The sequence below is a fragment of the Dryas octopetala genome, chromosome 7 (assembly GCF_963921425.1).
Source record: "Dryas octopetala chromosome 7, drDryOcto1.1, whole genome shotgun sequence".
Classification (NCBI taxonomy): domain Eukaryota; kingdom Viridiplantae; phylum Streptophyta; class Magnoliopsida; order Rosales; family Rosaceae; genus Dryas; species Dryas octopetala.
The window spans coordinates 13912067-13936645 of record NC_141372.1 but is presented as its reverse complement, the minus strand read 5'-3'; the positions used below and the strand labels follow the sequence as shown (position 1 = coordinate 13936645).

Here is a 24579-nt window from a genome sequence, read left to right as displayed (position 1 = left end):
AAGCCAAAGCACAAAAATAATCGTATACCTTATTCAAATGTTTTCTGAATTGGTCAGCAGAAAATTCAGAAAGAGGATCCCTATAGGCTTTTGATGATAGCCCATTAGCCTCAGCCAACTCACACACTTTATCTATAAATGTTTGAGTGCTCTCAACAGCTTCAGATGATGCAAGCATGTAATTATGTTCATAGAAGGAGCACATCTTGCCCAAGAAGTCTAACACCTTTTTCTTATGGCTGCATAAGAGGCCCTTGAAAAATTAACATGCATTATGTATTCATTGACATATAACCCATTAAGCTTTCATAAGCATACAAACCTATATGAGGATGCAGTGATTTCAAACGCCTTCACAAATAGGAGACTAAAAACATCAGCATCCTGATTGACACTGAAAAGCACACCTACTCGAGCCCCATTAGACCCTTCCATCTACATTAAATTAAAAATAAATAAATACAAAACATAAAACAACAACAATAATTATGATGATGGTGATGAACATATTTATGGTGAAATGATGACAGCAAAGATATCATATTAATTTGAAGAAAGCAAGAAAAAGATTAGTGTAAACTCAACCAGAGAGTATAAGCCTTCATGAAGCAACTTAATCCCTTTCTTTGATATGACATCAACAGCTAGAAGATGAGTCACAGGCTTCAAATCATCCACAGCTGGGTGGAATAAACCACTTGTCAGAATTAGTGAGCAACATTGTAGCATGAACTAAAGGTTTTTACTTAAAATAGCTTACTTTCGGGGGAATGCAAATAGTTAATATCATTTAAGACACCTTCCCCTCCAAGAGCAGATGTACACAGAGAAACGAACCTTGGTTTCCCACCAGAAATAATCTATAAAAACACACTACATGTTAAACCATTGAGATACATATACCATCATGACTCTAACTAATCACTCTAAATTTTCAATAAAATTAGTTTAAAATCTTCACCTGTGGATTATAGCGAGTAGTACCACTTTCTGATAGAAATTTGTCGAGAACATCTGTTTGAGAATTTATATGCCCATAGTAAACTTGCTCCTGTATTCTGGGCAGCTCATCATTCATGGAATTTATAAGAGCCTCCTGATCAATGTAAATGAGAAAGAATTATAGTTTATAACATCTAGGAAAAGAGCATAACACTCAAGAATGATGCCACAATGTAGCTGACTAACAATAATTACAGAAACCAAATTATTGAAGGCAAAAATGGATAAAACAGAAGATGACTGGCAAAAAATATCCAAAGTAAAAGGTGCGTGCAAGAATAACAAAGTTTGATATTGCATATTGCATGTTAAGATTGTGCCTTCTAAAGCCAAATCAGGAATTCTTATCCCCTATTATGAGAGGTGCAAAGATTACTGAGTTTAACTATAGCCACCAATGGTCAGGGGTCTTAAAGGGATTAATTAAACATTATAGAGAGTCCAATAAGATCAAATAAAAAATTCAGATAGCATAGAAACTCAATAATAATTTAAGCTTCAAGATGGAGCTATTGACTGCTGCAGTTCTAGGGAGCTGCAGGCTGTCAACTGCAATCAATTCTGGATGAGCCAATTTATGTGAAAACACTAATCATTAGAACTGCTGATAGATCTTCCCTCCCAGGACACCCAGTTAGTGGGACTAAGATTGGTAATGAGCACTCTACTTAATCCTTAGATAAGGAAAATATTTATTGTAAAGATTTAACAAAAGATTTCAAACAATACCTCATTAGAATCCAACACAAGTCCATTCATCAACAGGCAACACTGCAACTTAGCCAAACCCAGCTTAAAGACAAACATGGAGCTTTCTTGAGAAAGTTCCTTGTAAGTTTTCTCCTTCTCCAGCTTTAGTAATAAATCTTGAGGTGGAGATTTTGACTTTGGTCTAGAAAAGGGAGAATAAGAGCATGTTTCAGTTCATTTTGAAATAATAATAATAAGGAATACATATTATATTCCACAGGAAATCCTCATTAGAATACAAGTATTGATAATCAACCTTATATATAAACACTTACAATACAGTTTCTACAAATGCTGCTTCCACATTGTGCATTTCAAGAGCATCATCGGCAGAACCATCAGATTCAATCCGCAACTTATTTATCTGCCATGTGTACAGAATCAAACAGAGTAACCTTGTTTGGTATAAGATATATGAAGTATTACTTCCCAAAGCATTATCTTACAAGTCAAAGATAGTATGAAAAGATGTTGCTGTACAACCAGCACCACCATTACGCAATAAGATGACTAGAGAACACAGACCATTTGAAATAATTTAAAATACAAGAGAAGTTGAATGAAAAAAAAAAAAAAAAGCAAATATTTTTTATTTGATACTTTCTATATCTAAGATCTCTCTCCAAATGAGTCTTAAATGAGGCCTATTTATTTTGAAATGACCAAACATATTAAGATGAAATTTAATTATTTAGTAGAATGTGTCACTGTGTTCAGGTTCAGGATACAATGTGTCACTGTGTTCAGGTTCAGGATACAATGTGCCCCTTTTCCTAAGGATGATGCATCTCCACTATATCGTACAATAGATAAAGTAAGTCCATTTCTTACAGTCAACCTAAAAAGGCAAAGAATTAAAGGATAGAGAAATAAACAAAATGGCACACCAAGACAATTCTGCAGTGTGCTTAACGAGGACTAGGTGCTTTAAAATATAGTAAAATAATAGCATCAAAAACAGATAGTTAAGTAACACTTGAGCAAAAAACACAGAGACACAGATGCGTGCACAACAAACGGTTTAAAAGTTTGACATCATTTTTAATAGGAAACAACAATTCTTTTAAAAGAAGAGATCACAAAAACAAGATGAACAAGAAGTCCATCAGAAACATCATGAAAGCAGAAAAACAACAGCAAAGCAGTAGATGAGAAGCAATCATTATATCTGAATTTCAATAAAATTACTATTCTTGAATATAGGGAAAAATACGACAGCAGCATGGCAGAAAACACGTACATTGCTCAAAAATTGGAAAGCTGTTCGAATTCCATGATTCTCCTTGATATAAATGAAGAGACGTATAATCTGCAAAACAAAGTGTTTGTTTACAATTCAGTAGCCTCTGCTAAGAGAAACATATTAAGAATAGCTGCTGTAAGAATTGACTACTTGAGCATATCTTTTATAATGGGTTGATAGCATGGACATATGGAAGGTGGCTAAAGCATAGTATGAAATTAAATATACATAAAATAATGGCAAAATAAGAAATGCTCAAGAAGAAATTACCAAGCTGGATATATCCTCCTCAATTCTACTGTCATCTTTCATGGAAGATGAATATATCTCACCACCACCACTAGTTTCAATCTGCTTGATGAATTCTGAAGAATACAGTATAACTGCAAATCTCATGGGAAAATTATTCTCGTACAAAGACATAATCATGTCAATGGACTGCAAAAATTTAACAGTAAAAATCATTACAATAAGTATCACCGGAAAGATAATATGAAACAGGAAAATCACAGTATATGCACTTGGCGGAGAGACATAAAACTTGCCTCAAGACCACAAACAGATGCTGGATCAATAACAGAAACTGCATGGAAAAGGTTTTTGCGAATATAACGTAGCTGACCAGGGAAGACTGGCATCAAAATCTACACAAAATAAATTGTAGAAATCATATTTCCAGAAAACCATGGACATATGATGCCATCAAAAGCTTAGAGAGAGAGAGTGAGTGAGTGAAAGAAACAATATATCCACCTCATTTATATTATTCCTCCATCGCTGATACCTAGCATCTTCTTCCAAGTTATTTAGATACTGAACATGATTTGAACGAAAATCCACGCGCAACATATTAGATTCTGGAGGAGGCAGAGTTGACAGGAGTTTCCGCACAGTGCTTTGAGGGATCTGTGATAAGTGATTAACTTAACTTAGAAGTTATGGTAGAATACATTGAATAAGATTGTTCAAAACTATCATACATCAAATTCAGATGTATACAAAGACCTTAGACCAAGCTCAACCCAGGGCAACATTTAATTCAATATCTGAGCCTAAATCAGCCCATAGTGTGGATGAGCATCTGGCCCATCTCAGCCTGGACCATGGTAAATATTTTTAAACATCAAGAAGTAGGACAAAAAATGCAAATGAGTGGCACAACAAACCAAGGATCCCCAGTGACGTATTCTATTGAAAAGTATTTTAACTGACTGAAAAGAGGAAGATTAATGATTGTTGGGTAAATCCTTAACTAAGATCACCTGTCAATAACATTTTAATCAGCAAGTGCCAAACCATTTTCTTAATCACAACCCTTTAGCTACAACCTTTTAACACGAAATATTAGCTTCTGGAAGAAAAAGTAATTTATAAGAAAGAATGGAAGGGAGCCAGAGAACAAAGGAATTATACCCCTAAAAAAACAAGAAAGAAAGGAGCTCCAATCCTCACAAAAGACCAGGGAAAAAAAAAAAAAACGATAAGCATTTCATTCGATGGAAATGAACAGGTCAATTGCATAACTTTGACCACATAATCATCTACACTCTTCCAGAGAATCATAGCTGAGATTGAACACCATTCACCTTCAACCTTGAAAATTGATCAGCCAATGACAAATCCTGATGGACCAAGTCAACCAACCTATGAAAATATTGAAGAAACGCAATGTCAGAGGTTGAACAGACTATGCTGAGCATTAAATTTGTAGACACTCAAATGAGTATGAAATGAACAATAACAAAGTATAAAGGTGATAGAAACAGAGCTATACATGCAGATAGTAACTGAAACACCTAATGCTGGACAAGCTCATATGTAAAATCATTTTCAACCAAACGTTCTGAGCTAAAATGATAAACAACATTCAAATTTACAAGAATGCATAATGTCAGACACTCTATAGGTAAAGAAAAGCTAAATTCAATCAGCACATGTTCCAACTAATAGAATCTGATTTTTTTTTTTTTTTCCTTTCGTTCTTGTTTGGATAGGAAATTGAAACCTATATAGACAGATAAAGTACTAAAGCAGGTAAAATGAACATGAGCAACAGAAAACACTGAAGCCAGTTTAGGAGTATAATTTGAAGTGTAGCCAAAACAACAACAACCTGAGCAACAAGAAAATCAAAATACAGCCAAGCAGTACATGAGGATGACACCAATGCCTAAAGCATCTTTGAGGGCTTCCCCATGAGATAGCGTCCTTCCAATTCATGCTTAGTCGGAAGTAAAAACTGTCTATGAATCTAGCCTTATCCCATAGGAGATTCACTGCCTCCACATCTTTACCTTCAAACATTAAACTGTTCCTTTCTGACCAAGCAACCAAGAAATACTACTGACAGAACTCCTCCACAACACCTTAGCCTTCACCCAACCTCCAAAGGCACAAAACCTCTCGACAAATAAAGCAACAGAAGAGAATAATACCAGTGTACCACCACCCAACTCATTCTAGCAACATAAAAAAAGCTTATACCACAATCTCAACACCACATGACCGTCAAGGAAAAAGTGATCAATACTTTCGGCGGCCCCTTTGCACATAATGCACATAATGCACATTGTAAAGAAAGGCAAGCAAAAGGCCTTTCCCATTGTAGGGCCTCACAATTATTCACTCTCCTGCAATCAACAATCCAAGTTTGATCATCAACTAAGCTGCTTAAAAAAGGTTTACACGAAAAGAACCTGACGACTCAATATGCAAAGAAACCTCCTATCTGTTCTGGATGGAGAAAGTGAAGTATTCTGAACAAAATAAAGTAGAGAGGAAATCTCCTCAAATTAGAGATCTCTCAAGTTTCTAAGGAAATTAAAATTCCAGCCTGATGACAAAGGAGAGGTGACCAATGTACTAGCAATGGAAACATTGTGAGACAAGGAAAGACTCTGCAATTGCAGAAAGGTGATGCAAAAAGAGGAATCCCTGCACCATACATCATCCCAGGAATAAATTCTCACCCCATTACCTGAAGCCAATCGAAGCTTAGGAAAGAACTCATTAAGACCTGAAAAATGTCTCCCTGGACACTGGTTTTGGACCTCTAACTACCACTTTAGAATCCCACTTGTTGACCTCTAAGCCTTTGGCCGAAGGACAAGACACTAACTGTCACCTCACCAGGTGATCTCAATCCTTCTTTCACCTTGTTAGGTAACAAGATGAGGAGATATATCTTATCCCAAAAAAAAAAAAAAAAACAGACAAGGAGAGATAATAAATGGGCAAAGTACACAATAGTGACTGCACCAAAGTAAGTCTCCTACCCCTCGACAAATAGGCCCTTTTCTAACTGTCCAACCTTCTTTCAACCTCTTCAACCTCAGGGTCCCAGAAACAGGAAGCCTAGGGCTCTCCCTAACGGAAGCCCCAAGTTCTTAATCAGCCAACCACCTACACTGCACCCAAACCAGCTAGCAAGATCCAACTTGCTCTCTTGGATAAGTAATTCTGACAATTAGACTTTTAGACATATTTACTTCCAACTCAGACCAAGCACAAAAGAGCTCAATTACCGAAATCAGGTTTTCAAACTTCTACTCATCCCCTGAAAGAAGAAATGAAGTGTCATTGGAAAACTGCAGATGTGAAATCAGTTCCTTGCCTAACTACAGTACATTCTTCCACCAACTGCAATACCAATAGCTCTATCTACAAGGCAACTAAAAGCATCTACCACCAGGGTGAACATGTGCCTGTCTAAGCTCCCACAATCCCCCAAATTTCCCCCTCAGCTTTTCATTAATCATAACTGAAAAATTCACCGAGGCCAAGCACCCTTCATCCATAATCTCCATCTAACTCCAAACCCTCTATCCTCCAAAATTGAATCCACAAAACCTCAGTCCACTCAATAATAAGCCTTCTCAAAATTAATCTTAAAGACTAACCCCTGTTTTCTCTGTAATCTATACTCCACCGCCTTATTAGCCACCTATACTGCATCTAAAATTTTCCTACCTTTCACAAAAGCACCTTGAGAAGGCGCCATGAATTTAAGATTTTTTAAAAAAAATTGTCACTGTATAGGTGTCTAATGGCTCAGAAAATAACAGATGTTCTTGTAATTTTCATTAAGCCCTCAGGAAAGGTTTGTAATTGACTGCCAATTAAAGAAGGCATTCCAAAATATATTTAACTGTATAATATAAGATAGACAAAATTAGCATATAACCATCGTTAAGCCCACAATTTGAAAACTAATTAAGCAACTGAAAGTCTCTCTAGGTCATACAGAAACACTTGTCAAGCCAAAAGAATCCTATGCATCTAAATTGGTAATAACTGACAACCACAAGCATCATCATACGTGTGATAATATAAATTTTGGGAATTGCCCAAGTTCTTCAGTGTGAAAGGATGAAAAGAAATTCAGTAAGAGAAAAAGCATTACAGATAAAGGTCAATATCTTCAATATTGACTAAAGCACCATTCAGAGCCATTAAGGACTTGCCAGGTGGGATCATTCTTTGGTTTGCACTTATTTCATCTTTAACTGAATCATTGATCTGCAAAGCAAAAGCTCAGTTAATTCAAGAAAATATCAAAAAATATCCTTTCAAGAAAATATTTTCATGCAATATGAGGAAGAAACAACTATATATAGATTCATACATAATTCAAACTGTAAAAAGATTCTTTACCTTCATGCGAGATAAGGAAGACACAATGCTAGGAAAATTTTGATTAATTTCCTGCATTGACTGCAAAGGATCAGAGGCATGAACTATCCTCTGTGCAGTTTGATGTCCCAAATCTGATGAAACGAATACCATTTAGCATACTGTAGTTCATGAACAATATCAAGAGCAAAGCCTTAATTTGCAGATACCTTTTAGTTCCCAAACATCAAGTGTATCAGATATTGTTGATGACAAAAGATAATCCCTAAAAGCCATTATCTCTGATGTGAATTCAGGTCTGCGTTCCTGCAAGTGACAGAGAAAGATAAAATCATCCTTTACAGTAACTGGCAGGAAGTTCTGAACTTCAAAAATTATCCATTATCCACACTCAACAATTCCATAAGAAGCTACAAAATTTAATTTACCGCAACTGACATTGTTATTATTAGGATCAGATCGCGACATGTGAGTAGGCATACTCACTAAGAAGCATCAAGTCAACTGAAAAAAAGTTTTTATTTTTTTTTATTTTGATGTCTCAGGTATCCGGATCTTTGACCCGACTAATCCCGAGGGCATGTGTAGACCCACCAATCCGGACGGCCAGGAAAAATCCCCAACTCCATCGATTGTAGATAGCAGAATTGGGTGATGGTGGCCCCAACAGGAGTGTATGCACCCAGGGGAAATCGAACTGAGGTCCTTGCAAACTAGGCAGACTTCCCCAACTCGTCCTTACCACTGGACTGATCCCGGGGGGTTAACTGAACAAAATTTTAACGCCTACGTTTGGGTGCCTTCCATCACCCCTACAAATTGGCGTGATATTCAATCTTCATATGACAATTGAACCATCTTTGACAACCTTTGCTTGTTGTTAATGATATCTACCTTCTAACATTCAAATTATTTCATTACTTTGGAATCTAATCATTATTCCAGCTTCAACCACAGAACCAGTCATCTTGGCTAAAGTCAGCCAATCAAATGATTTTGATAAAAAAGTATGTAATGTTCATTTTCTTCTCTTAAATTATCCAGCAAATTCTTTGGACAGGGCTTCATAATTGATCTCTTGGAATAAAATTAGCTCAATTTCTTCTTTCACAAGTATGTGGGATTGGTTAGTCATACCCTAATATTGCACCCATTGGCAAAATACAAAACCAGATGCCTGTTATTTCAGACAAGATATTATCACAAGACTCCCAAGCTTAATAAAGAAACAGTTGATGCAGCTTTGAGTTCCACTTGTATTTATTAATAGGTATCAAAATGCTTCTTCCACTCATCAGGCATCTACTAATCCTCAAAACTATGCTAAACATATCAAACAACCCTATTAAGTAATAAATAGTCATCTTAATCATCTGAACACTTTCTCAATCCCAGAAGAATTTAAGCTGTGTCCACTAGTTTCTTTTAGTTGGGTCCAATAGCCTTTCCTGCTTCTCATCTTCCTCATAAATTCTCTTGGCTTAGTTAATCTACAGATGATATATCTAAGGGTCATAAACTCCAAGCATAATATTCACAACTCATGTGTTAAACATCTAAAACCATGGTGGTATGGTATCTAATAAGTGACATATTATCCATGAATACACTTCTGCATCTTATATTTTTACACACACAATATAACTATAACTTGTGCTATGATATAAAGGATAACATACCAGAATTTTAGAGAATATAAACCCTCTGACTTCTTGGCTGAGATCTTCAGTCCGAGGATCTTCTAAAGTGACACCTGCAACACAAACCTTACACTTCTGTAAAAATTTCTTAACAAACAAAATCAAAGAACTAAAAAACATGAGTAAATGCACGAATCAGATTCTCCTTTGTAGTAATAAAAAACAGAATAACATGAAGATGCATGAAAAAAAAAAAAAAAAAAAAACCACAAAATAGTGTACAGTTCATATTTCTGAAATTGGCAATTTTCTACCCAAAACCGAGTCTGTAATGTTAGTCAAGCCCATTCAAGTTGTTTTGAGTGATATGTGTGGAGACTGCTACTCAAGATATATCAGGACTTCAAGCTACATCGTGAATCAATCTTATATCTCGACTGTGTGTCAATTTGGAGGTAACTAAGTCCATATCTCAAGTCTTATGTTAGAGCAGAGCACACAATTCTGCTTCAGCACTGTTAGAGGAGAGGACACAATTCTGTTTCAGAAACTAATTTTTAGACGTTTTTGACTCACACCATTCCAATGTCAACACTTTTAAACTTCTAATACTACATGTCTAAGATAATTAAGGTTTACAAAGTCTACAGAAACATATATAAGTAACCTGTTAGGACTTTGCATGATGTATTACTCACACACTTTGAGTTTTACAAACGTTTTCATTGAACTGTTTGTGTCCTTCTTTCATCTATACTACTATTAAGAAAACCGTCTTCGTCAATCGTAACATAGAAAGTGTCAATTATGACGTTCATAATAGAATTAGGAACTAAATTTAATTAAGTAATTAACCCCATTTTCTACTCACCCACTTTCTCTATCCCATAACTTCCATCACACTACAATAACTCCCATCGTACTGCACATGCATCACATATATGTGATGCTTCTAGTATCATATTAGCAGTTCCTTGAACATTCATAAAGAAGTCAAGTGAATTGTTTCATGCTTAGTTCATTTCATTTGAGCTATCAAGTCTTTGCCTTCAACCATCCTTGAGATTTTGGGACATGCACCTCAAGAGCTTTAGAAGGCAAGTCAAGTAGCTGCCTGGAGATTCATGCCTTGGACACAATTGATGAGCAAGAAGGCTTCGTGTCGTGGTCCAAGAAGATAAATTTGTGCATCGTTGTGGTGATCGTGAAGTTGATCCTTGAGGATAACAGTCAAATAGCATGGTCGTGTGAAGACGTGGCAACCACTATGAGTGTATGTCCAGTTGTGTCCCTTCTACTGTTCTTACTATCTCAGTGGATCCTCAACTGCAATAGGTCCTGTGGTTTTTCCGTTATGGGTTTTCCCAGTAAAATATCATTTGTGCATTGACTAATATTTGTGATCAACTTTGAGTGAATTATGCAATTCATAGTCATATGTATTTCTCTAGGGAGACCATCTGTTTACGTGATGGTACCACCTTTGGACCACATTTGTGGTACCACCTGATGTGGCTCATTACGTGTACTGCAATATCATTTATCATTTAATTACTCAACTTTCTTTTATTTTTTTTATTTCTTTGTAATTAAAAATTTGACCAAAAATTTCCAAGTCATTTCAGCTTCTTATCTCTCTCCCTTTCTCCTCTGGATCTCACAGATCTTCTCCTTTCAAGTCTTTTCAGCTTCTCCTCACCACTCTCTCACCGGTCGGAGTTCCCATCAACAACATCGATCACCGGTGAGGAGAAATATTAAAAATTGCAAAATAAAACGACTTGTATTGTAGATCTGGATGAGTCAGACCCACAACAAGATTTCTATTTGAAGCTTCGATCGGGTTTATTGTCTTTTGGGAGCATTTGTGCCTGAGAGAGAATGGCTGAATTGCAGACATGGAGCTTTGCGGTTTGAGAGTTGGTGGGTTGGGTGGTCCAAATTTGGTTGCTTGATGTCAATCTAGCTCTCATTTAATTGTTTTTTAGATTTCCAAATTTCAATCTTCAATGTTCTCTAGCTCAAATTTAATGGTGGATTTAGATTTAAAATCCTTCCATAAATTATAGGAATATTTTTTTTACTTTTCTTAATGTCACCCTCCACCTCTGGGTTCTCTGATTCCATGGTCATTTGCTTAAGTTTATGATATTCACTTGCAGAAAATAAGCTTTTAGTGTAATGGGTATCTTGTTGTTTATGGCTTCATCCGTTCAATCCCTTTAGGGCTTCAAGGGTTTGCAAAGAAGAATTGGGATTTGATGATAAAATGGGTTTGTGGTGTTTTTGGAGATCTGTTTGGGTGAGTTTGTGGTGTTTATGGAGATTTGTTTGGGTAAGAAGTGAGAACTAAGAACAGAGATGGGAGGCATAGAGGCTGACAGCCTGACAGTGAGAAGTGAACTAAGAACAGAAATTTTTAATTATAAAGAATTAAAAAAATAAAAGAATGCTGAGTCATTAAATGAGAAATGGTATGGCATTACACGTAGGGAGCCACATCAGGTGGTACGACAAATGTGGTACAAATAGATGGTCTCCATAGCATTACCCATTTCTCTAATATACATAAAGCATTGAATTAGTTTTCTTTTATAAAAAGCAAATTTCATTGATTCATTAACAAAGTACAGATACAGTGGACGTCCACCAAAGATAATAAAAATACAGAGAAACAATCCACCTCAACAAATTGGTACTAAGTTCTACCACCTCTAAATATAAACTCGAAAAAACCTCCTAACCAACAAAGTACATATTTATATTATACAGCTACGTTCCAATCAAGTAAAATATCTGAGAAGGAAATATCTGGAAACTCAGATGATTGCCTGAGGGAGGACCAAAATCTGAGACTCCCATAGCTCCTCCAAACCAACTCCTGAATAATCCTCAAAAATCCACACAATTCCACATAAAGAATTGAATTGATTAATTCAATTTGGTTTGATTTCTTTGTTGTGCTGTTGAATTTGTTTGTGCCAATAGAACTTTAGATTTGTTCAATGTGGCAGTTATTTGTTAATATACCGGCAGTTTAGGTGTTGTTTTGGGAAATGGATGTGGAGTCGTGGTATTATATTTTGAAGGCCAAATTTCACTTTTAGTACGTGTAGTTTGAATCAAGTTCCGCTTTCGTCCATGTACTTTCAATTGTTCTGGTTTTGGTCTTGTACTTTACAACCATTGCAACTCAAGGACACATTAGCATTTCCATCCATTAAGTCGTCAAATCCATTGTGGTATTGGTCATGTACTTTACAAACCATCTCGATTTTTTAATATAGAAATTTCAAACAGAATTTTTTATTTTTTTGGAAAAAGTTAAAGAACCTTGAAACCTTAGTTTAATTTCAATTTTTTCACAAGGACTAGCCAAGTTTTCTCTATGCTATATTTCTGCGCAAATGTTTTCTTCTCAATATCATAACACTCAACTCATCCCAACACTATCAAACTTTGAGGAAAAAAGGTTAACATATAACAAAGTCATTACCTAAAACTGAAAGCTATTCTAAATTAACTATGGAGCCGCATGACAATGGATGATAAAACAATGACAAAGATGTCCATCTCATGTACCACTGGATAGTGGGACAAGGACCCAAATGGGAGACATTGGAAATCCCCCCCATCCTAAGCAATGACTCCTACATCCCAGGTTCAAGGAACCCAAAATCATGAAACCAATATTATGCGACTAATGCATGTACAAAACAAGATTAAGAAAACATCTGAAACTACTGCTACAACCCACAAAGAAAGTCAGCAAATAATTAAGTGAAGGAATAAGAAAATAGTTTATCAGATATATAGCTTTAGAGATTATGACATATAGCAATATTAAAGGGTACACAACCATGCAGTAAAATAACTACCATAAAAACTTTTTTGAGAAATTTAATGCACAAATTAAGTTATCAAAAAATGAAGAATAATTAAGAAACCCTTCACTAGCACCAGCTTCCCAAAAAGAAAATAAACCATTAACTTTTAAAGTCTGATCACAACTTAAATAATTAAGGGCAACAGCTAGATCAATTAATCTAACCTTTCTTTATAGTACTATCATCCATGGCCTTATATTCCATATTCTTCAAAGCAAGTTCTACCCCATAACCACCCAAGTTTAACGAATCTCTTGTACCAACAGCACCACAACTGTCAATCTCCGCATCACAACCAGAAGGTAATACTTGTCTAACAACATATGTAACTTTTCCCTGGACGTTATTAAGACAACGTATTAGCAAGGATTAGCATAAAATAAACGCAACACACACACAAACAAGGAAATGTACGATGTGCATAAAACAATGTATATCCCCCCCCCCCTCTCTCTTCCCCCAATACACATATATATATATAAACAAAACAGAAGAACAATGACAGAAGATGGAACTAGTACGAATCTGTTAAACATAACAGCATCATGAGAATTAGGTGATATCAGAAGCACAACACACACTTGAAAGTATCCTGTAAAAAAAAAAAAAAAAGTAGAAGATGAACTAAAAGAACACAGAGCTGGAAAGTTAAGCCAATTTTCTCCGCTACCCAGCATATAGGCATTATGTATTTCAACGAGTATCCCTACGATTAGTAGACAAATAAACATTTGCTATTACAATACGTGTAGGCTTGTAGCAAGATCAGCAACAAAATACCCTACATCCTAAGTGGAAAAAAGTACTCGTGTTGAGAAGAAGTCTAAATTCCTGCAAAAGTCTAATGCGCTACTCCCTCTACTGGCAACAGTTTGGAAATCGGCCATATGGTTTAAGAGCATAAATGAAATGCAGGTCCAAAGACAAAGGACAACTAACATGGTAACATCTTTTCTAATTTTCTGACAATGCCAGTAGAACCTAAGACCTAATAATGAACATTGATATAACACAAAGCCACCAGGCTACAAAGGGACCGGCAGCTAACATGGTAATATAAGCCTCTAATTTCTAAAACCAGTTGGTAACTAAGCAAAAGCAATATATGTTGCTCAAGTGACGGAAAAAATTCTTAATGAATCCAGAATTACTTATACTTTGCTATGCCTAAATACTATGGGATCACCCACTGACCTCCCCTCATATGACTGATACCCATTTCTGGACTTCTAGGACAGGTTATTTCAATTCAAAGACCAAGAAAAGTCCAACGTAGTGTGATTAATCACTATAATGCACAAAAGGATATAAAGTATATAACGTAAGGTGTTAACCTCTTTTGCAGCTTCAACTAGGGTGACATGAAACTCCCTAAAGCAATCAGTTCCAAGAGCTCCATAAAGAACAGCAATTGGGCTTCCAGCACTTGAATCAAAATGGATGTGGTCAAACTCGAAAAGTTCAGGCTGCTGAAATGAATCCCCATAACTGAAAACCAAGAAGAATAAACTAAGGAACTATGCCCAATATGGCAATTATTTTTTTGAGAGAGAGAGAGAGAGGAGAGAATAAGACCAAAAAATTGAAAAGAGAGAATAAGTAAAATAAAGAGCAGTTCTTACACATCTCTAGGACTGTGGAGCCAAATTTTCAAGTCTGCAGCATCAAAAAACAGTGCACCTCCAGTATCCACCCAACAACATTTGCCATTAGGGCCTTTTGGGTTTAGACCAACATTCAAGGGATCTGACTTTTTACTTTCCACATGCTCATTTGCTTCTGAAACTCCACTGGCATTGCTTGAATTACTTTCATCAACCGGAGGAAAAGAAGAAAGAGACTCTTCAGCTAATTGCCGGTAAAGCACCAATCTTGGGGATGTAGATCTCAGCATCAAAGAGAATTCAAACAAAGATGCCAATGGTTCACTTAAAATAGAGAGCCCATGTTTTACAATTTTCTTTAGGCAATCTTTAGCGGTAGAAGAACCAACATCATCCTTCTCAGCATGATGCCAGACTTCAATGAAGTCCCAAAAATGGTCTTTCCGTTCTTTAGATAGTAATTCACTGCAATAAGACAAAAAGTGGAAGCCAATAATAGCTTAGAGAAGACACAACATAAGAACTAAACTACATTTACAAAAAGGACTTGAAATTTAATTTGTTGCTCCAGCCAGCCATTCCAACTCCGAATTCTAACGTATCTCAAGAATAATCATCTATATCTTTCTCATGCAAAATAAAGCTTCGGTACCTAGCTCATCTAATGGATATGATTCTATTCTAAACATCATAAAAACACAGTAACCATCATATATGCTACAGTAATGGTTTTCTCATGAACATGCATGCATTTCCAAGTTCCAGATGAAATTTTTGTCTAAACTCAAAATCACCTCAAATTTTCCCTTTTATTTAGAATTTCCACAGGGTGCAAAGCCCATGTGCTTATAGTAAGTTTACTCTGATACTTAAGGGGCACTCAAAACCATCATCCCCTTCATGGTCCAGTGGCTCATTCCGTTTGGACATTAATGTGAAAAACTCAGGGGACTAGTAGCACAGCCCCAATGCTAGTTTCTCCATGGAAGGTGTCATAATTTTGGTCATCTTCAGGGAAAGAACAATTTGGTCTTTGCATAATGTCATACAGGCTACCATCAAATCTATATTGAATTAAAGAATTCTTTCATTTCTATTTTAAAGAGAGAGAATTCAGAAAGTGACCAAATTAGTTAAGATTGACTATCTCCATTTGGGTTCATTACAAAAGAACTGCTAGATATTATTTGTTCTTCTGCTTTAGCATTATTCCCACATCTTTCCCTCCAAAAGAGATTTACTCCTTTTTTTAACAAGGAATATACACCCTTTCTTTTTTCTCTTTCTACAAAATTTGGACTCGTAACTGTCATCCTTTTATGTTTGTTTTACGAATGTCAGGATTATAATTCGTTATGGCATTTCCACTCCATTGTTGCTAAAAGGCACTCCTATTCAACCATCATCTTCCCTTTCTTTTGAATAAAAGGGAACTGCAAACAAATTCATAATCACTGACTAAGCATGCGCTTTGCATTAAAACAACAATGGTTTCAACATTAAAAACAAATTCATAGCAGAACCCACATGAAAAAAGAAAAAATGATAATAATAAATAAGCATACATTCACATTCATAAAATATAATAATGAATGAGAAAAAAGCAAAAACCCATTTCAAAATTCAGAAGGAAAGTACATGAAACTAACTTAATCACTCAACCAATAGAATTAATTCAAAAAGATACCAAAACATAAATTTTAGAAAGAAAGCAACGTACCCAGCTTCTAGGAGTAATGGAGTACCCGACCATTTGGCCCGAACCGCAACCTGAACATTCTTGGGTCTTCGATTCTGAGCTGAAACCGAACCAATCCCGCACAGTCCGAAACAAACGAAGATGATGACAGCACAAAATACAGATCCAAAACGGGTCCCCATTTGCAGTTACCAAATGAAACCGAATGAGTTAGGATCCTTCAGAGACATGCGAGTCCAGATAGATCCACCATCAACGAATCAGAGAATCGAAGCTCGTGCTGGGTTTTTTTTTTTTGCGTTTTTAGGTTTTTCGGCTGAGAGCGAAGACTGAAGAAAGACGGAGACTGTGGGAGTGAGAGAGAGAGTTGTGAAATGTCGGAGGGTAATTTGGTAAATTAAGTGTTTGTAACCACGTCATCGTGTGACGTGGTGCTATGTGATTGCATGGCGTTCTGAGCACCGAGTTCGGGAGGTACTCAGACTGCGGGCACTCGTCCGGCCTTGGCGCTTGATTTTCAGCTCAAGTCAGTGAGTCACCTAGTGGGTCCGGCCTGAAACCCTCAAAACGGCTCCTTTTTCATTCATTCTTTTTTCTTTTGTTACAAAGGGAGGCCAAGAAAAGAGGCCTAGAGGGGGGGAGGGGGGGATCGAAACCCGGTGAGGTGGGGGGCAGCACAACTGCTTGACGAAGTGGCCTACCCCAAGTCCTCCTTTTTCATTTATTTTCATAATAATTTCAAGAACATTATCTACGTATAGGGACAAATAAGTATGGTAAAATTGTATTTTAGAGCATGTGCAATGGTGATGTTAATGTTAAATTAATTTTAATTTATTAATTTTATAAAAAAAAAAAAAAAAGATTTGCAATGAAGTGTCAATGTTAAAAATTGAATTGCAATGAATGTCAAAAGTCAAGATGCATATCTAAAAATTGATATAAAAATTACATATTGACCTCACAAATGCAAAGAATACAACCGGCATCATTTTAGAAATCAGCCTCATGCGAGGAAAGAGAATGAACAGGTGGCAGGCTTTGATTGGCAAAGAAGCTGCCTCATGCCCCACCCTATCAACTTGCACTAGCAGATAGATGTGGCTTCCACGTGGAAGTACAATATTAGGCCATTTGAAATAAAGTCTTTGCATGCAGTGCGCAACCCACTTGATTAATGTAGTTGATATATATTAATATATCTAATTAATATATAACTAGACTAGCTAGTTAAAATATATTAGGGATGGGCATCAACCCGTCTGACTCTCGGCTCCGACCGCACCGCCGGCCGTTTAGCCTCAAGCCGACCCACCCCGATATTGCACTAGCAGATAGATGTGGCTTCCACGTGGAAGTACAATATTAGGCCATTTGAAATAAAGTCTTTGCATGCAGTGCGCAACCCACTTGATTAATGTAGTTAATATATATTAATATATCTAATTAATATATAACTAGACTAGCTAGTTAAAATATATTAGGGATGGGCATCAACCCGTCTGACTCTCGGCTCCGACCGCACCGCCGGCCGTTTAGCCTCAAGCCGACCCACCCCGATAGAGGCGGCTCGGGTGGCAGGTTCCGTCCTCTACCGCCCGCCGAAGCCGAGCCGAGCCGCGAGAGAGAGTGACGGCGAGAGAGAGAGTTGCAGAAGAGAGAGAGAGAGTTGCAGGAGGTTTGAACTTAGGTAAACCTCTCTCTTCTCTCTTCTCCTTTCTCTCTTCTCTCTTCTCCCTTCTCCCTTCTCTCTTATCTTCTCCTCAGTCTTCTCTTTCTCATTCTCGGCCAAGCCGTTTCCGACTGCTTCCGACCCGTCCCCGACAAAGACCCGAGCCGACTCTCACCGACCCATTTAGTCGAAGATGGGTTGGGCTCCAAGCCGACCCACACCGCTTGATGCCCAGGCCTAAAATATATGACTATTGCCCAATTATCTTATTGACCGTTGGAGTTGGACATGGCAGCACCAACGGTCACAATTTCAAATAGTGACCGTTGGTGTTTTTTTTTTTAAACAAATTAATAAATCATCTATATATATGTTCACTCTCTCATTTTATTTCTACCAAATTTCATCCTCTACATTGGTGTGTTTGTTCTTTAAAGGTTGTTGTAGAATTTATTTCATTTTTCACCAGTTGTCTTTTTTTTTTTTTTTTGCATCAATGGGTTCAAAGAAAAAGGGAGAAATTTTTTCCACCGAAGAAGATATAGTCTTGTGTCTTTCTTATATTCAAGTCTCTGAAGATCCAATTATTGGTGTGGATCGAACTAAAACATTATTTTGGGTCCGATTCCATGAAAATTTTATTAAGCTAACCAGTGAGAGATGCGCGAACGCACAATCGAGGCTATCAAATGCAAATGGAGTTGAATCAAGAAGTTGGTCACATCTTATCATGCTTGTCTTAAACAGGTCGACAACCGTAGACAAAGTGGGGTCTCTCAAGCCAACCGAGTAAGATTATTATTTTTTTAATATTATCAATTATAACATATAATTTAGTAGTATTATCTTTGTAATTTATAATGTTGTACTGTTAAAATATATATTTTTTAATATTATTATTTGTAATTATTTGTTGCAGTTTTAATATTATCATATATAAAATGATTTTTTGTTTTTACATTTGTAGGTTCGAGAAGTAAGAATGTTTTTCAAAGAAAAAGAGAAAGAATCATTTAAGTTTGACCATTGTTATGAAATTTTAAAAGATTTTCTCTTCGTGGGTGTCACCGATTCGAAACTTATTGGAGACCCTGACCCCGAGCTTGAGCCGCAACTATCACAACCAATTGAGGGCATTGATTTTGATTACGATGCCGATCCAGTTGAAGATTCTCCTTCTCAAAATACATTCAAAAAGCCTATTAGAAGAAAATAGACTAAACAAGCACGCAAGAAGATGGCGCAAGATGACATCGCCAAACAACGCTCAAGCGAGGCGTTGGAGACAATGTCGCAACAAATGACAAGGTGGCGGATGCACATGAAGAGTACGATCGGATTGCAAAATACTCCGAAGACATGAAAATAATGCAAATGAACATCTCCCATCTAGATGAATTTTCAAAGGTATTTTTTATGGAAAAGAAGCGTGAGATTGCGGTCCAATACTCTTCACAATCATCCGAACCGAACACATCGGGATCGAACTCAGACGCCTATTATCCTAGAATGTCCCAAGACATCTATGGGAGTGATTATGTTTATTTAATATTAAAAATTAGCTTTTATGGTACAATTTATTTTATGTATGTGTAGTTTATTTTAATAAATAAATTATTGTATTTCTTTGCATGAATTATTAGACTCTTTAATTATTTATAGAAGATGTTTTATTATATATAAATATGCATGAATTTTTAGACTCTTTAATTATATGCAAATGTTATATACAAACTACTATATGGAAATAGTAATATTATTATTTTTTTTATAAACAAACACATGACTTGAACGCACATAATTGCAAGTACATCCCTAGCTTTTTGGCCATGCTCTCAAATCACTTGCATGTGAATGCCATTTGCATCAATGAACTTAGCTATCCTTTTTGGATGGGAAAGATTTTGATGCAACTTAACATGAAAAGATTAGCACTGGTGTACAACCTAATACAAAAATCTTACATGTGTTCCTAGATTATAATGCATGCTTGCTTTGTCCAAAGGAAAATGCAAGCTTACTTTATCCAATGGAAACAAGGCTAGCCCATAATGAATTTGGTCATTTTATAACCAAACTATTCCTTACACTATTTGCTCATCACCACACTTTCTTCATCACCACTATTATTTCAACACCACTTTCCTTTAATACTACTTTATCTTCACTCAAGAATGAATCACAACATTGTTCAAGATTGGAATAAAGAAGAGTCACTCATAATAAATTTCGTTGCAGTGTATGTCAACCAGGAGGTACAAAGCGAGGATAATGTCTAACCCCATCGTGGTTCGGTTTCAGGTTGGTAGTACATTCACCGCCAAGGTTCACAGGGTGCTGAGGATCTTAGGTTGGATTATTTTAACCCTAATCCGACCTACACGCGAGACATATTTCGAAGGCGCTATAGAATGTACTCGGAATTGTTTAATTGCATCCAAGACAGAGTGAGTTCGTATGATAATTTCTTCATACAAAGGCCCGATGCTGCTGAACACCCCGAGTTATCCAAGGAGCAAAAGACAAGCGTATGCATGAATCAACTAACATATGGCATACCCGCTGATTATCTAGGAGATAAACTTAGAATGGGCGCATCCACGGCATTAATGTGCTTAAGGAAATTTTATGAAGCTGTCGTAGTTGTCTTTGGAGGACACTACCTTTGTGCACTTTGCCCTACTGATCTTGAAAGGCTACTACGAAAAGGGCAAAAACGTGACTTCCTGAGAATAATCGAGAGTATCGATTGTATGCATTGAGTTTGGAAGAACTGTCCGACTGGTATGCATGAGTGCTTTAAGGGGTATTGCCCAAAACCCACAATTATTTTGGAGGCTATGGCTTCATATGACCTTTAATTGGATATGACATGCTTTTTTTGGTATGCCTGGGGCGAACAACTATATGAACGTACTTAATGCTTCACCTGTCTTTGAAGACCTGTACGCCGGGCGGGATCTTAGTGTTAACTTTCTTGTCAATGGGAGACAATATGAGATGATGTACTATTTGACAGATAGAATCTATCCAAAGTGGGCAACCTTTGTTAAAGCCTTTAAGAAACTGACTAACCACAAGGAAGCATATTTTTTGACAATGCAATCAGGCTATCGAAAGGATGTTGAACGCACATTTGGAGTTTTACAAGCTTGTTTCGCTATTGTTACACAACATGCTCGATGTTGGAATCCATACGTCATGGCAACCATCATAAAAGCGTGCATCATTATGCACAATATGATTGTTGAAGACGAGCATGAGTAAGATTCGGATGAAGAAGAAGATGCATTTGCTGTTGTACGCCGTGCTGTTCAACTTTATGATAAAATGCCAACAACAGGAGACTAGAGACCTAGTACCCTGTCTTTACCGAAAGTGAATCGCGGTGGAACAATAAGTAGTGCATACATAAGACGTTATAAGAACGTGAGAGATGATGAAAGACATTTCATGCTTCAAAATAATTTTGTTAAGCATCTATGGAATCAAAAAGAGGCTAGAAGTTCATAGATTTGCGCACTGTGTTCGGTCCAATGTGTTGTATTGTTTTTCATTCTATATTGCAATGCTATGTTTTTAATTCTGATTATGTATCATGTACTGTTTTTAAGTCTAAGTTGTAATGAGTGTTTTTTATTAATATTTTTTTATTTTATACTTTATAATATGAAATTATGAAATTTAAAATTATTAAATATTAGGCTCATTTGAAAGAGCTAATTGAGATATTTTCAATGGTATAATATACAAAATAATGAAATTTATATTTTTTAATTTGTAAGAGATTATACAAAAATATTAAAAAAACGTATAGGTATTAACTTATGCAATTGACTTGAACCATTGCAGCAAAACAGTTTCATGTCAAGTCAATAATTGATACAGTTGGAAAATAAGGGTCAATATGATTGAATTGAATTGCCAATTGACACCTACCATTGCAATCTATGTGACGATTTGACATACCATTTTGCTACTTCAATGATTTGAACTAAATATTATTTTATTGTTTATCTTTCTTTTATTACTTTTAAAAATTTAAAAATACAATGAACTTTTAAAAATACAAATAATGACTTTCAATCAAAATAATATAAAACCCAAACCCAAACCCACCGCCTAACCCCTCCCCTTTCTCCTCGGTGTTTCCTCCCCGACACCAGCGAATCTAAAATATACCCCTCCTCTTTTTTTTTTTCTCTCTTTCTTTTCTCTCTATCTTTCTACATCTCTTTCTCTTTTCATCCTCCCTGTGCGACGCTGTTTTCGCGGCTGCATTCGACCCTTCTTGCACTTCCTTTGAACATTTAAAGCGAGCTCATGTAATTGCCGACCATGGTGTTGGTAACGACAAGAATGGTGGGAGGTTTGATTTGCACCGAGAGAGAGAGAGAGGAAAAAAAAGAGAGAGAGAGAGAGAGAGAGAGAGAGAGAGAGAGAGAGAGAGAGATAAAGAAATTGAAAGAAAGGAAGGAGAAGAAAAAAAAAAAAGGAGAAAAGATAGGGGGTGAGTGTGAGGCAAGACTTTAACTTAAAAATCAATATTTTTTTAATAAAATATTTGTGGGACCCGTTTTGCCATATAGATTGAATACGGCATATTTGTTGAGAAATTTGACATTGGCAAATTTGCCTTCTGATTGGAGAAGTGAAAAGCTTATGTGGCACAACTTGTTTACTTTGCCTAGCCAAATACCGTGTCTGTTAGTGATATTCTAAGAGACGAACTTGGACGAGGGTCGAGCAGAGCAGAGCATTAATAAGGAAAACATAAAAGCACATAGATGACTAGAGTCCTACTCTTATCTTGTTAAAGTTAATGGCGAAACATAAGTTTTCAAAAAATTTTGAAGTTGTTAATGAATGTAGTTAATACAAAAAAGAATAATATAGAAGCTAGCTAGCAATCCTAGTTTTTAATTTATTAATTACTTACGGTTCCTTTTTGTCCAAAATCATCATTAACGAGTAGATAGTAATATGAGATTTGTTGTAGAAAATATATTTGGATTATATGTGTTGATGCACAAATTTCGTCAAGTCATCAATCTAGCCTCTGACTTTCACGTCAAGGCCTTCGTTTATCATTACCTCACTCTATTCTAGCCTGCACACTAAAATAGAGAACACTAAGCATAAGGGGGGCACCGGTGTGGTACCAGCCAAGGACCCTCAGACACTCAAGTCAATAATCACACCTTCAGAGTAGTTTAGAGAGCTAGAGTTGCATATCATACCTGAGGGCTAGTTTGCCCAATTTATAGTGATTATGGTCGAGGGTCTCCTAGTCCTTGTCTAATTGGGGTTACTGATAACTTGCCGCATAAGTGCTAACTCATGGTCCATCACAGACTACTAACTCATGTCTAAGCTAAGGCTAGCTTAGCCTTGCTTCTCTTAGGCCCTAATCCCTTGGGTCTCGAGCCCATGTTTGCGCCTCGTCTCATCCACTAAACCTTTCAGGCCTATGAATGCGTTTCTAATCTCTTGGGCCTTTTTCATAGCCTATACCTAAGCAAACAACGATCTCAAGACTCGTCGTTTCCATTTCTACGACGCGTAGTTCTGCTCGATTAATATGGGTATCAACAATAAGAATTGGGTAAGCAGAACCAATATGACCAATTTGCTTTGGAAACATAAACTGACTCACCAAAATTAAAAGAAAGCCGTTTTTCTCCATTCAAACTGCATGGCAGAACTTACACTAGAATAGGAAAAAATGTACTATACACTATTAGGAGCACATACAGGGCAGGTTGAACAGAACAAAAATAAAAAAAACTAAAGTTTCAAACACAAACATATCAAAAACACTACACTAGCCTTCCTTGATACAAAATCTCAAACACAAACAATGGAGAAAGCTCAACTGTTAAAACCATCAACCTTTCCCTGACGCTCAGTAAGTTTCCTTCTCCCATGGTCTCTCTTTGTTTTTCAAATGCCATCACAGGCTACTAACTCATGTCTAAGCCGAGGCTAGCTTAGGCTTGCTTCTCTTAGGCCTTGATCTTTTGGGTCTTGAGCCCATGTTTGCGCCTCGTCCCATCCACTAAACCTTTCGGGCCTATAAACGTGTTTCTAATCTCTTGGGCCTTTTTCTTAGCCCATGTCTAGGCAAACAACAATCTCAAAACTCGTCGTTTCCATTTCTATGGGGTGGGCTGAACGTCTAAGCTAGTTTCTCATATTGTTAGTGAATATTTTTTACAAAATTTCGACACCATCTTATCTGTTTTTATAATATTTCACAAATTTACACAACCTGTTAAATCATTTTTATAATTATTATCAAACAAAACTCGACGGCACGAGTGAATTTCATTAATAAAAAACAAAATATACACCTAGTCAGGGGGGACGTAATGAGCTTTACCCCTCAAAATGCATATTCATACCAAGAAGAAACAATAAAAAAACATGTAACGCAAATACAATAGAACA

At 36.5% G+C, this 24579-nt stretch overlaps 1 protein-coding gene across 1 annotated transcript in view; it reads right to left on the bottom strand.

Annotated features, from left to right (window-relative positions):
• The window catches only part of EBS1 (EMS-MUTAGENIZED BRI1 SUPPRESSOR 1), a 28129-nt gene extending 11331 nt beyond the window's left edge, over nucleotides 1-16798 (bottom strand). Inside the window, exons 1-20 of the mRNA XM_086252724.1 lie at nucleotides 16479-16798; nucleotides 14777-15223; nucleotides 14489-14642; nucleotides 13319-13490; nucleotides 9307-9380; nucleotides 7837-7933; nucleotides 7649-7761; nucleotides 7398-7513; nucleotides 4582-4639; nucleotides 3749-3901; nucleotides 3541-3639; nucleotides 3266-3433; nucleotides 2993-3061; nucleotides 2028-2116; nucleotides 1732-1894; nucleotides 962-1096; nucleotides 761-860; nucleotides 586-680; nucleotides 323-435; nucleotides 29-239 (exon numbers count right to left, since the gene is read on the bottom strand). Of these exons, the coding sequence (XP_086108850.1) occupies nucleotides 29-239; nucleotides 323-435; nucleotides 586-680; nucleotides 761-860; nucleotides 962-1096; nucleotides 1732-1894; nucleotides 2028-2116; nucleotides 2993-3061; nucleotides 3266-3433; nucleotides 3541-3639; nucleotides 3749-3901; nucleotides 4582-4639; nucleotides 7398-7513; nucleotides 7649-7761; nucleotides 7837-7933; nucleotides 9307-9380; nucleotides 13319-13490; nucleotides 14489-14642; nucleotides 14777-15223; nucleotides 16479-16639 (2787 nt within the window). The 5' untranslated portion in view covers nucleotides 16640-16798. The remainder of the gene's footprint in view (nucleotides 1-28; nucleotides 240-322; nucleotides 436-585; nucleotides 681-760; nucleotides 861-961; nucleotides 1097-1731; nucleotides 1895-2027; nucleotides 2117-2992; nucleotides 3062-3265; nucleotides 3434-3540; nucleotides 3640-3748; nucleotides 3902-4581; nucleotides 4640-7397; nucleotides 7514-7648; nucleotides 7762-7836; nucleotides 7934-9306; nucleotides 9381-13318; nucleotides 13491-14488; nucleotides 14643-14776; nucleotides 15224-16478) is intronic.
• Between the last annotated feature and the right edge of the window lie 7781 nt (nucleotides 16799-24579).